General features: G+C 34.3%; 2 protein-coding genes across 2 annotated transcripts in view; both read left to right on the top strand.

Annotated features, from left to right (window-relative positions):
* Window positions 17-583, top strand: LOC105172234 (pectinesterase inhibitor-like). Its single transcript, XM_011093607.1, has one exon. It carries the CDS (start codon window positions 17-19, stop codon window positions 581-583), a length of 567 nt encoding a protein of 188 aa, XP_011091909.1.
* Window positions 4469-12939, top strand: part of LOC105172160 (intron-binding protein aquarius) — a 17866-nt gene continuing 9395 nt past the window's right edge. Inside the window, exons 1-9 of the mRNA XM_011093515.2 lie at window positions 4469-4872; window positions 5550-5692; window positions 6552-6641; window positions 7980-8042; window positions 8937-9023; window positions 9170-9319; window positions 9414-9574; window positions 11863-12097; window positions 12215-12325. Of these exons, the coding sequence (XP_011091817.1) occupies window positions 4596-4872; window positions 5550-5692; window positions 6552-6641; window positions 7980-8042; window positions 8937-9023; window positions 9170-9319; window positions 9414-9574; window positions 11863-12097; window positions 12215-12325 (1317 nt within the window). The 5' untranslated portion in view covers window positions 4469-4595. The remainder of the gene's footprint in view (window positions 4873-5549; window positions 5693-6551; window positions 6642-7979; window positions 8043-8936; window positions 9024-9169; window positions 9320-9413; window positions 9575-11862; window positions 12098-12214; window positions 12326-12939) is intronic.

The following is a 12939-nucleotide window of genomic DNA, read 5'->3' on the forward strand; positions in this document are numbered from 1 at the left end:
AGTAGATGAAATCAAGATGGAATTGCCCTTTGCTCTAATTAAGCCATGCATATTGTTCTTCTTCATACTTGGCAATATAACATTCCTGCGGGTCCGTGCAAAAACATCAAATGACTTGATCTCTGATGTCTGCAAAAGAACAACAACTCCGAGACTGTGCTTGCAGATTCTAAAATCAAATGGTAGAGCTCGTAAGGCCTCTTCTCCTCTTGAACTTGGGGAAGTCTCAATGGACTTGAGCAAATCCAGTGCTAAAGCAACGAAAAACATGATACTCTTCTCGTCTCTAAGAACAAGAGATAAGGGACTGAAGGAACGATACAAATCATGTGCTGTGAATTACGACAGTGCCTTATATTACATTAACATTGCAAACCAGTACTTTAAAGGTGGTGATTATGCAAGTGTAGGCAGATATACAGCAGCTGCACTAAATGAGCCAATTGCTTGTAGACACAACTTTGCAAGGGCTGAACCAGCATGGCTCAGGGAAGGGAACGACAAGTTGGAATGCCTTTGCAGTGTCGTTTTGGTTATTAGTGACCATCTATCTGGGAGACACTGCTCATTTCCTGCTGGCTAATATTTACCCAATGTTTGATGAGATTTAGGAAGAAAATGCAAATTGGATGGTCTTGAGCTTCCTTTATTATTTGTCGAAGATATGACTTGGAATAACGAATTGCTATGTTTACAGGTTTAAAATCTGATAAAATAAAAAGGTGAATTGCTCTTATCAGATATCATAGCAACGGACTATATCATAAATTTGGCTTGACATGTCATGATGGCATCAATGGTTGATAGTTAGTGCAAAGTGGAAAAATTTGTTTTATGGGAAAGAATCGTAAAGATTAAGCTATAGAGATTAGCCCCATTTTCCCAGATCATGACTTTAATACGCTTTTCTCTCCCACTATACCAATGGGAGACATCATGAAAATACTACATAAGACATGGCACTACAAGCACCAGGAGCAACTTTCAAAGTTACAGAAAGCAATATGAAAGTGTTCTTTGCTTCTACTTCTACACAAAAGTTTGTACTTGTTTATTTTCTCATGTCTATAATCGGCAGCAAATGACCTTATCAATGATATCTGCCAGAAAACGAAAAATCCTTTGTGCTCAAAGATTTTGAAATCTGATCGTAGGGAGAAGTCGCTTTAGAAATGGCAGCGGCCTGCATGGGCTCAACTGCCAGGATGCTCTGATCACTTGAAAGAACAAGAAATCATCAGCTAAGAGAGAAGTTTGAGAATCGTTGGGTATATTATGCATTTATCTATAATTACTTGGAAGAAGCAAAAGACAGCTTCAACAGCAGCGATGTCAACAGCAATTTCATCGACCACCTTTTGAAGTGAAGAAACTAAAACTCCCTACTCTTCTAACGCACGCCTACTTCCTTGCGACCGCTCCATGTTTTAGGGTTATGTTTTATCTCCAAATCGTTTCCCACAGACGGTGCCAAACTGATCCGCCTCGATCACGTTTGACCACGATCAACAATCACGACCTTCCCAAGTCACCGATTTGGATCTGTTATCCGAAAATAAAACACAAAGCTAGTCGGGATCGTCCCGACGACAATACTCCGATGCTTAAGTCAGATACTGGGGTCGAAGGTAAAATGCTACGATCTAAATAAGTGAGTGATAAAAGGAAATATGTACCTTCTCTCACTGTGGACTTGGAGTATTTATAGACAATGGAAACTAGGGCCCACCTGCGGAACAGATATCACCTCCATGCTCAACCATGCAATGACTAAGCTGTTTCTCCGATGGACACCTGTCCGAGGAGTATTGCCGGTCGGATCCGGGTCCGTTTGACCCGATTGAGACGTCATCAAGCCACAATATGCCACATATGATTTCACGACCTTGGCTTGCGACCTTGTAGATGTTCTTTTGCGCTTCGATCAACGACCTACCGTGCGACCAACTGGTAAAGCTTTGTTTTAATCTTCCTCTTTCTTACGACATCCCCATCAGGCAGGAACTATCCTATTCTTGCACGAAAACAACAAAAAAAACCCAAAGAACAAAATTCGTGCCGAACAGCCAAGAAATCTGGCAGAGCCACAACCTGGCAGGACCAATATTTTATCCACCCCACATACACACTGATGCAAATACACTCTCTCAAACGACAGTTCGGTACAAGATTAAGAAAGTCAGAGACACATACACGCACGCATGCGTATTAGGTCGGAGAGGTGTTGACCTTCTTCTGGGGGAAGAGGTGGTGGAAAAGGAAGACGGGGTACTAAAGGCTCAACTCTCAAGGGGTTTGGTTTGACGGTGAGGGGGAGATCGTTACCGGGAGATTGGGGAAATGTGAAAGTTTAATTTTAATTTTAATTTTAATAATTTTATTTATTTATTTATTTAAAAAATATAGAAATAATTAATATATTTAGTTATATACATTAAATAAAGGAATAATTACACTCCTCTCTTCCTATAATAAATATAGAAATAATTAAATTATTTGTTTATATACATACTTGGACTTTCACCCACCTCTATTCTTCTATTTTTTCTTGGTCTCCAAATTTTAACTGAAGAATGGAGAGTCCATTGAAATATGGGACTAAAAGGATATCTCATAAATCGTGGGACTAAAAAGGAAAACATGTTCTTTATGGGACGAAAAGAGTAATTTAGCCATTATTTTTTTAAATTAATTTAATTAAAAATAGATTGGAGAGAAGGGCAAAATTATAAAAAAATATACTTTCCAAACCCATAATCGCAGTCAACGTGGGTGTACCACCAACTCTAGCCTCGGAGGGTTTCTCTAATTTTTTTTTTTTCATATCACAAGGGGTGTAATTGATACTTATTATTTATAGAGGTTTTTTTAAACATTCCCAATATCACAAGGGACCTTGTATTTTTCCCATTATTCCAGACCCAAAATTGCTCCATACAAACCACAAGGAATAAGCCCTTCGTCTAATAAGACATCCTAAGCTCTCCTCAGTGGAGGCGCAAAAAGGCCCCGTCTTCCTTAGGCGGGTACCCAGGTTCTTGTCCGGGGAGGCATGTTCTCTATAAGCACCTAAGCCCTCCTTCACGGAGGCACAAGAGCTCTGTTCTAGATAGACATCTTATCGCTCCTCAGGCTAGAACCCTGAGTCCTACTCTAAAAAGGTATCTTCAAATAAGCTATCTTTCGATGAGGCACACAAATCTAGCTCTGTTCAAGCACAAAAGCCCTATTCATAATCAACACATCTATATTTTAACATCTCCTTGCAAAAAAATAAAGATCTACAGCCAATTAGGTACAAGATTCACCCATTAAAGCCCTCATCCATGGAAGCATCCAAGCAAGCACATTTAAAAAAGCCTAGCCCCATGCATGCATGAAATAAGTAAACAAAAGGCAAGGAACTTGTGTGTAAGATTTTAAGAGCATAGAGGTTTTTTGTCTATATTTTTAACACAATGAGTTTATAGTAGAATTTCTAATAACACAGTGCAGTTTTATGTCATTTTCTCTATTTAAATTAATTTATAATTTAATTTAGATTTAACTAATTAATATTTGTTAATTTAATTTTAATTTTGTGTCTTTTCAAATTGAAAATAATTAATTTAGACATTAGTTATTATTATTATTATTATTATTATATTTTAATATAAAACTTGAATTCTTTTATATCATGTTTTTATAATATATCATTAACCTCCACACTTATAGGAGATTTGTTAATATATATAGGGATAATTATATTATTATTTCTTGAAATTTGGTATGATTACACATAATTTTCTGTAATATTTTAAAAGATTACATTTGGTACTGCAGAGGTTTGTTTCCGTCTAACAAATAGATCCATTCGTTAGTTAAAATTAACTGAATTTGTTGATATTAACAAAATAATTGAACGAAAATTGATATTTGCAATTGATTTAGTTATTATTGGCTTATCCAATCAAATATTTTTTTGTGACTAAATTACCAGATGAAGATACACTTGATCATATACATTAACGTGTGAAGATGTATAAGAGTTGAATATAAAAAATTTATTTGACTTGTAATGAATCAATTAGAAATCAATGGAGGGTAATATGAGTTTTTATCCCACTTTTTCTTTATAAATATCATCAAAATTCATAAATTTTGACTAATTAAGAGACTTATTTGATAGATAGAAACAAATATCAGTAGCACTAAACGTAATTTTTCAAATAACAGAAAGTTGATGTATAATTACAAATCGCACTAAATTTAATATTTCAAACCACAAAAAGTTTACGTATAATTGCACCATATTGCAGAGGAAACAGTGCAATTATCCCATACATATATACACAAAACAACATTAACTTCTATAAAGTATTTTGAAGTGAAGTATTTAATTATATCGAATTTAAATGTTAATTTATATTTGTTTATCTTTTTAAGTTAATCAATTTATATAGTACATTGGCCAAACATTTTAACGTGTAAAAACATCATAAACCTCTTTCTAGTTCTCTCGCGGGAGGGTTTATCACAAACCAATCCCTAGAAAAACCCTAATTCCCCATTCTCCACATGCAAAATCCCTAAAATTTTCCTATTTCTTGCAAAAGATGACAAAAGTATACGGCACCGGAGTGTACGATTTCCGGCGGCACCGGGTAGCCGAGTATCCAGTGGGTGCGGACGCGCTCCCGCTGCCGGATAAGCCGGCCGAGTCCAGACCGGTGTCCAATGTGCCTAGCTCCATTACCTTAAGTGAGATTCAAAAAGACCGTCTGACGAAAATTGCTGCCGAAAATTGGGCGAAAACCGCAGATTCGGGTCCAAAGAAGCCCTTCAGCCCGGACCTCGTTAATGAAATTTACTACACTGAATTAACTGTTAAAGGTAATTGCGAGGTTCACAGCTATTCATGATATTCTGGAATTGTTTGCCTAATATTGTCTCTATCATCTCAAGTGTAAGTTTTTTTAGTGATTCTGTGTTTCACATTTCACTGATATTACGTGTGTTTTCTAAGGTAAAGGATGCGTGGATGTTATGTTTTATGTTCTGCGAGCTTGCACCCTGCTGTGGCTGGCAAATTCGTTGCCTTTGTTGTAGATAGTTTTAAGAGGATTAACAAATGGGTGTTTTCTTTTACCTTGAAGATTGTTTTCCCTTGATGTTTAGAAGGAAAAAAAGAATTGGTGTATTACTGTGATTTTTAATGTTGCCATGAGCTTTATAGATTGCAGACCTTGCATACTTTTGCCTCTCTTTTGGTTCTAATACTCTAATTTAGAAAATATGAGTTTCACACATGAATAATTGTGCATATCAAGTTATTGTGGGATAAGATTAGAATATCTGATAATTATCTAAGTGAATGTGAAATTTTGATGCTTACATTTTGTAAAAGAATGATCTCTAGCTATCTATGTATTTTTGTGAATAAAATCTACCAGTAAAAAAAATATGCACCTTTATTTGTTTATTTTTTTACTGCATTCTCAGAGATCACAGCATGCAGACTGAGTGAGGTTTATTTGTTACTAGTTACTTACAATTATTGCTGAATATAGGGGGGAGAAAGCCTGTGCCATTGCAGAGGGTGATGATACTAGAAGTTAGCCAATACTTGGAGAATTACCTTTGGCCAAACTTTAGTCCAGAGGCTGCTTCTTTTGAGCATGTGATGTCAATGATACTCATGGTCAATGAGAAGGTGCAGAGAAATTTTGCATATAGTTTTTTTATCCTTTGATCAGTTAATTACGTCCTTGGTTACTTTTGATTGGCAAAAGCATGTGCAGAAGGGAATTTATGTCCGCCATGTTTGTGCTTGATTCCGTTTAGAAGGGAAAATGTGCTGATGTTTAACCAATAGCTGCTGGGTCTTTTGTATGCTTTTTCAGAGAGATTTTTGGAATATGGTTATTGCTTAAGAATGTTTAGCATGCTGTCGAGGACATGAAAAGAAAAGAACAGCATGGAAATTGCATGTGAAACTATAGTAAGGTATCAAAGGTGGTGTGGCAAGCCATCCATTTTGGTTCCCTGGAATTGAAACTGATATTTGTTAACATCAGGTTCAGGAACCATATTCTGTATTCAGTAGAAGTATTAATCTATGCTAGTCATGTTTGCAAAAGAAGGATTTGCTTTTGATTTGTTAAATAAAGCTTAAGAAGTTTGAAATTTTGGAGCTGGTTGTTTTTTTGACTCTGCTGTAAATTTAGTGGTGTCATTATTACCATGAAGAGTCTAGCCAAATGAAGTGCCTTGTGCAAAAGACTATGCATGATACTTTCTCTGTAATGCTTGGTTATCAAAGGCTTCATTATTTTTCATTTTATATTGCTGATGTTACAATTGTATAGGAGATTGGTTACTAATTTTTTGGTTTTAGCAGTAAAAATGCATTGATGAAGATGGATAATGAGTGAAGAAATTGTTTAATTATAATTTATGCAGCTAGGGAGTGAATAGGCGATATAAGTTTGAGACTGACAGGTGTAGTTTAACTTTTTTATCTTTCTCTTTATATAAAGTGAATTACTGCGAACATAATTTTGAACTTGCAGTTTCGGGAGAATGTGGCTGCATGGATATGCTTTTATGACAGAAAGGATATGTTTAAAGCATTTCTTGAAAGGGTACTTCGCCTCAAAGAGGTACTCTTTTCGAATTGTTGTTTTTGAATCCTCTTTCCCCTTATCTCTTTATTGAGTCATTTAATTATCAATTTGCATTAGGTCTGATGTCAATAAGAGTTTGTTCACTATATTTTCACAATATTTGTTTTCTGTTTTCAGCTTAGAACTGCATAAAAAAAAAACACAGTACCAAAGGATGCTCATTTGTCTGTGGAAATCGTGCTTATGTTCGATTTTGCATTAACTAATCAATTATACTTGAGTGTAAAGCTTATGATGAATAGTTGGAATGTCAACAATTATGTTGGCATGTCATTTACAAGGCTACTGCTTCTGATTTGCTCCTCTTCAGGAACTTCAGATATGGGATATCCGAAGTAGGTGAACTGTGTTGTCCCATTATAGACATTTTGGTTTCAATATTAGCTTATAGGAAGGTAAAACAAAATTAAGTTGATCAGATGAGGCAGGTCCGTATAATGCACCTCATCTTGATAGTCATTTTTATGGCCAACCTCTCCATTTTAGAGGTAGTTCAGTGGGAGATTTTGGTCCTAGGCCTCTGTAAAAATATGGATATGCAAGACTGGGCTGGGGAAGGTGCCATGTAATGATGGAGCACGAAATATATGGTCATTCACCTTTTTCTTCTGTCATGTCGGTGACAGTTTCAGTTATACGAGAGTTTGTTTGCTCTTCATGTTGTTGTAATGTCCTAATGATCAATAATGATTGGTAATGATTCTAGAGGCTTAAATTTTGAAGTACTCAAATGACATAAGCAAGATGCCAGCTTGTAAACTGTGCTAATGAACAATAAGTTGATAAAGTTTTGTAACTCATTTTCTATCAGAGAAAAACAAGTTGGGTTTGTGTAATTAGGTTTATCTATGGAGTCTAGGTCAATAAAAGTGCAAAAACATATGTTACAGAATATGGTAGGAAAAGATCCTAAAAACAAACAAGAAATGTTGAACACTGGCAAAGCCCTTAACACTCAACAGGGCAAAACACAGATCATCACCTGATAATAAGTTTCAGGAAAGCTTTAACAATATGTGAACTCAATTATTGTATGATATTTAAATCTTGTACCTTTACATGCCTATTTAGAGGCATCCAGATAGTGGAAATTAAATATCTACCTCTTTGCTTTTATAAACTTTCATGAAGTTTGAAAGCCAAGAATACTGGAAGGCTTACTGTTGTATGCTTTTTATTTGTTAATTAAAAGACACATTATTGCACAATCCACATGCATTTCCAGGTTTGTATCTGGGGCTTGTGCTTGTGGTGACTGGTTTTGTGATTAAACAGATTAGTTTCTATGTTTAATTTTCTTGCATATTGTTGCAGGGGAGAAGTCTAACTATTGCGGAGAAGACAAATTATCTGCTTTTCATGATCAATGCTTTTCAGGTAGTATGCTGTTCGATGTGTGCCTATGTTAAACGTGTAGATATTTTGAGAGATTCATTTGTTTTCCTTCAATATGAGCAATGCCATTCCACTTCGGCACTTCCATTCTTTTCCTCGCTAAAAGCTGGAATCTAAATTAGTACATGAAGCTCTATTTGTGAATTTCATCAGAATGTTTCTTATCAGATAACTATTGTTAAATCGCATGAAATTTGTTTCCTTATAACTTGTTTTATTTTTATTATTGATTTTTTTTTTTAATTTTTACCAAATGTGACATCTCATCTATGTTTTTGCTTGTCCTTCTTATTTGCCATTGGATCTGAAACACTTTGAGGTTTTGTTTGAATTTGAGTTTAATTTTGTTGAGCATGATACCTTTTCAGTTTTTTCTTTTCTTGTATGTCCATCTTATACGCCAAATTTCCGCAACTGATGGAATCTAATCCACAGTATTTCTAGTTACTAGATATTGTTTTAGATGGTCTGTACGACAATGATTACCTTAACACATGGCCAAGTTAAAATATCAATCAAGGCACTTAAGCCAATATGGAGTAGCTACAAGAGCTTTTAGATCACTTCGTAACCTCTCAACTTGTTACATGAAATGAGTCCTGGAAGAAGTTTCATCCTGTTGTCTCTCATCTTTTTCCATTCTTAATTTTTGGTTGTGCATGAAGGGGCTAGAACAGATACCATTTACTGTTGAACCTTGGCCCACCAAGCCATCTTAGAGCAAAGAACTCCATTAATGTGTTTCTCTCCAACAATGTCCAGTGATCAACAGTCAATCTTATTGTCCTTGCATGTTTTCTTGAAATTTTTGGGTTTCCCCTGCTTTTAAGATTACCTGGAATCTTAATGTTGGTCTCGTTCTGTTGACTTTGCTAGAGCTTGGAAGATGAGATAGTAAGTGAAAGAATTATGAGATTAGCAAGTCTGGAATGTTGGCATAGCCTCTCATATGGACGTTTTCAGGTATGCTTCGTGTTTTTACCAGTTTTGCTTGAAGAAATGGTTCCTTCGCTTTTTTCTTTCCATGTCTTTAAAAACTGGTAACTGCTACACTATCTTTATAATATTAAAATCTTGCAAAATGGTGATTCTTTAACCCTTGGCTGCAGATGGAACTATGTCTCAATGAAAATCTGATTAAAAAATGGAGAAGAATTGCAAAGCGAGCGAAGGATGCTGCAAAACGAGGGGAAGCTTTCGACCCCACAACCACGGTGGAAGCTAAATTCTTACGAAATATTATTGAGGAATTCCTGGATGTATGATTTCCACAAGCTCAGATCTTTTGCTATATTCTCTTGACTAGTCAGGGCCAGAGCATCTGAAGTTTCCTTTTTCTCCTCTGTATTACAGGTGCTTGACTCTGGAGTTTTTTCTTTTAAGCCAAAAAATGATGAGGATAATGATATTGGTGATGTTCATGGTTCTGAAGATGTGGATGATGCATGTGTTCTTTATTGTGAAAGGTTTATGGAGTTCCTTATTGATCTCTTAAGCCAACTGCCAACAAGGAGGTACTATTTAGTATTTTCATACGGATTCACTTTTTACTTGAGCTTGGCTTAGATGAAGTTTGTGCTCTTGATTTCCACTATCATAATCTCCTTCGTGATGAGGGGAATTCATGTGCAGCTAGCCTATCTTTTTAAGATTTGCGCTGGAGCATAAAAGAGAGGAATCAAGGTCGACGTTGAGCTTCAATCATTAAATAATACGAAAACTTTTTATCGTTTTTTAAAATAATAATTCTTTACAAATTTTAGTATGTGTTATTTAAAAAAGAGGTTAATAATTTTATTTCAAAACCAGATATATATATGAATATTTATTTTTAAATGGACACACCCAGGCATGAACTGGAAATTATTGGTAAAGTACATAATAATACTAATTATTATTATTATTATAAATTTGATATTACTTATAAATTATACCGTACTTGACTGAAATGTAAAAAACATGTATTGATGATATATTCACCTTAACTTGGTTTAATAGTTACTTATCAAGTTAAAAATATGAAAATTATTCGCTATGAAGACATGATGTAGAAGATCAGCTCATGTGCAGTTCAGTTTGGATTCATATAGATACCCATTACCCACCCATGTGGTACTTCATGTTCTGTATGTGATATAAGATCCATTTGCAAAGAAGCTCCTACGTTCTGGAAAGGGTTTGATTGATGAAAAAATCGAACCTACTTCAACCTAATATCCTTAGTCACGACTATAATAACATAGAACTCCTGCTTGGTAAGGTTGATAAAAGAGAATATATAGTAGGAATTGAGAACGACTACGGAAACATTGTTGAGATGGTTGCAGTTTAAATTTTTTATATTTAATTTTAGTGATTTATTTCTGAAATAAAAGACAATATTACAAGACAAGCATTATTCTTCCTATTCTAGAAACATATATATTACAGAAGGTTAGTGCGAAGGTACATAAAATTGATTATTATTACCATTCTTGTTCCTAAATCTATATTGATTTATAGGCATTAATAGTAACTGTAGATTTATAGCAATACATTTGTTTGTATCTACATATGTAAACATCTTGGTAAAATTATATATTTGCTAAATTAAAAAGTATTAGAGAAATATAAAAAGCTATTATATTATTTTTTTGAAGAAAGTTATTATATTATTCTGTAGATCGTATCGAATTTACAATTTAGTTTTTGGGGGAAAACAAGTACTTTGGATTCATTTATATGAATATTAATAATTGTATATGGAACTTAATAATAGGCATTAATAATTGTTGCATTTTTTTTTATAGAAATATGTTCGTTTATATCTGCACATGTAAACATCTGGGTAACATATATATTTGCTAAACTAAAAAGTACGAGAGAAATATAGAAAAGTTATTCTGGTATTTCTTCTACAGCCGATGTGTTCTACTTAACATATCTTCTGTTCTGCTTGGGGAAAAAAATACTCTGGATTAAGTTATGAAACAAATATTAATAAAATGATATATGGAGATTAATGAGATAATTTATGGAAGTAAAATAGGAACGATTTGAGCGTTGATATTAAGATAATAAGAAACACATTATTAAAAAATATGACAAAAGGAGGCGCAAAATATTGATTGATTGTACTTATTTTTGAAATACTATATAATATCAATGGAAATATAATGTTATTATGCTATTATCATTATTATGTATCAATTCTTTTGATCAACGAAAGATTAATATTCGTTGAGTTGTTGATCATTATTTTAAATCTTATTTTCTTATAAAATATATAATATTTGAAGTAAAAGTTTAAGAAGCTCATGTTGCTTATAGATACTTTTAGGTTGGCTCCTAAAGAAAGTCGAGGTCAACAAGCTCAGCTCTGATATATCCTTGTTATGATGTCCTTGTAGTGCGTTATGCCTGTGCCGCTCGTACCATCATTTGTTGTTATGGAACCTTTGGTTTTCTTCTTAGCAGTTTTAGTCGTTCCCATTTCTTGGTCTGTTTCATACAGATATTAAGCAAACAACTAATGTAGTTTAAAGTGAAATAACTTGATGTTATTATTCAGTAATTTAGTTCAATTTTGCTGATATCTTATATTTTTTCCACCATGTAACGTGTTTCGTTTGTGATTTTTTCTACTGCGGACTTCTATTATCATTTGATTTTTTTGGTTACTAAGTCGCTTATATTTGTGTAAAACAACTTGTCTCTAGATCCTTTCCATTGATTGATTTCAGAATGCTACTATACTGATATTCCTCGTATTTTATTATTGCACAGGCTGATTATCCTCACTGGTTCCTCCATTTCTGTGCAGGTTAGTTCGGCCTCTTGTTGCTGATGTAGCTGTTGTTTCCAAATGTCACTTGAGCGCTCTGTATAGGCATGAAAAGGGGAAACTTTTTGCGCAGTTGGTTGACTTGCTTCAGTACTATGAAGGTTTTGAGATTGATGATCATCAAGGTAGACAAATGACTGATGATGAGGTTCTTCAATCTCATTATAAGCGCCTCCAGGCTTTTCAGCTTCTTGCATTTAAAAAGATTCCAAAGGTGTGTACAGCCCGAAGACGTGATGCCATGATTATTCATGCTAAGTAAAATACTTTATTCTATTTACATTTGTGGAAAAATATACCTTAATCCTTTCAATTTCTTTTTCCTTTGCAGTTGCGAGAACTTGCTTTGGCTAATATTGGGGCAATTAACAAGCGTGCTGACCTGGCTAAAAAACTTTCAATTCTTTCTCCTGAAGAGTTGAGAGATTTAGTATGTGGTAAGGTCAGTATTTCAGCCGAACATTCTCTTGAGGCATACATCACAAGAGAAAAGATTTCTATTTAATTGACATGATATGCTCATATCTCAAACTGCTAAACACACAACTAGATTAGGTTTGACTTTCAAGCATCATGAATTTCTTATGGTGAAGTTATGGCCTGCTTATTCCTACTAAGATTACTGGTTAAATCCAAGCACGTATTATACCTCACTATGAGTATGAGTGTCTGTATCATTCCAATTGATGATAAAGGATTGAGATGAATTAGCATGCCAATTACTGGGATGGAGGTTGCTGGTTCTAGTGTTTAATTGATCTAATGTTTACCATTTAATGTAAGAGCATGTGGACCAGATATCATGTTTTTGTAATATCAGTTAGATATGTTTGGTTGGGGAGAAAAGTACGTGTATAAGAGAAATGGAAGCAAAAATAGATGTATACGAATAAGTTTGGTGTTTGGTTAGGGAAACCACATGGTAAGTAAAGTTGGATCTTTAAATTGGACGAAAAAGTGAATGTATAAGGCCAAAAAGACAAAACAGTGTATATTTTTTTTATTTACTCTATTATTCATATATATAATTTTCATCCAATTTTTTTCTCATTCCTG

The sequence above is a fragment of the Sesamum indicum genome, linkage group LG10, assembly GCF_000512975.1.
Source record: "Sesamum indicum cultivar Zhongzhi No. 13 linkage group LG10, S_indicum_v1.0, whole genome shotgun sequence".
NCBI lineage: Eukaryota > Viridiplantae > Streptophyta > Magnoliopsida > Lamiales > Pedaliaceae > Sesamum > Sesamum indicum.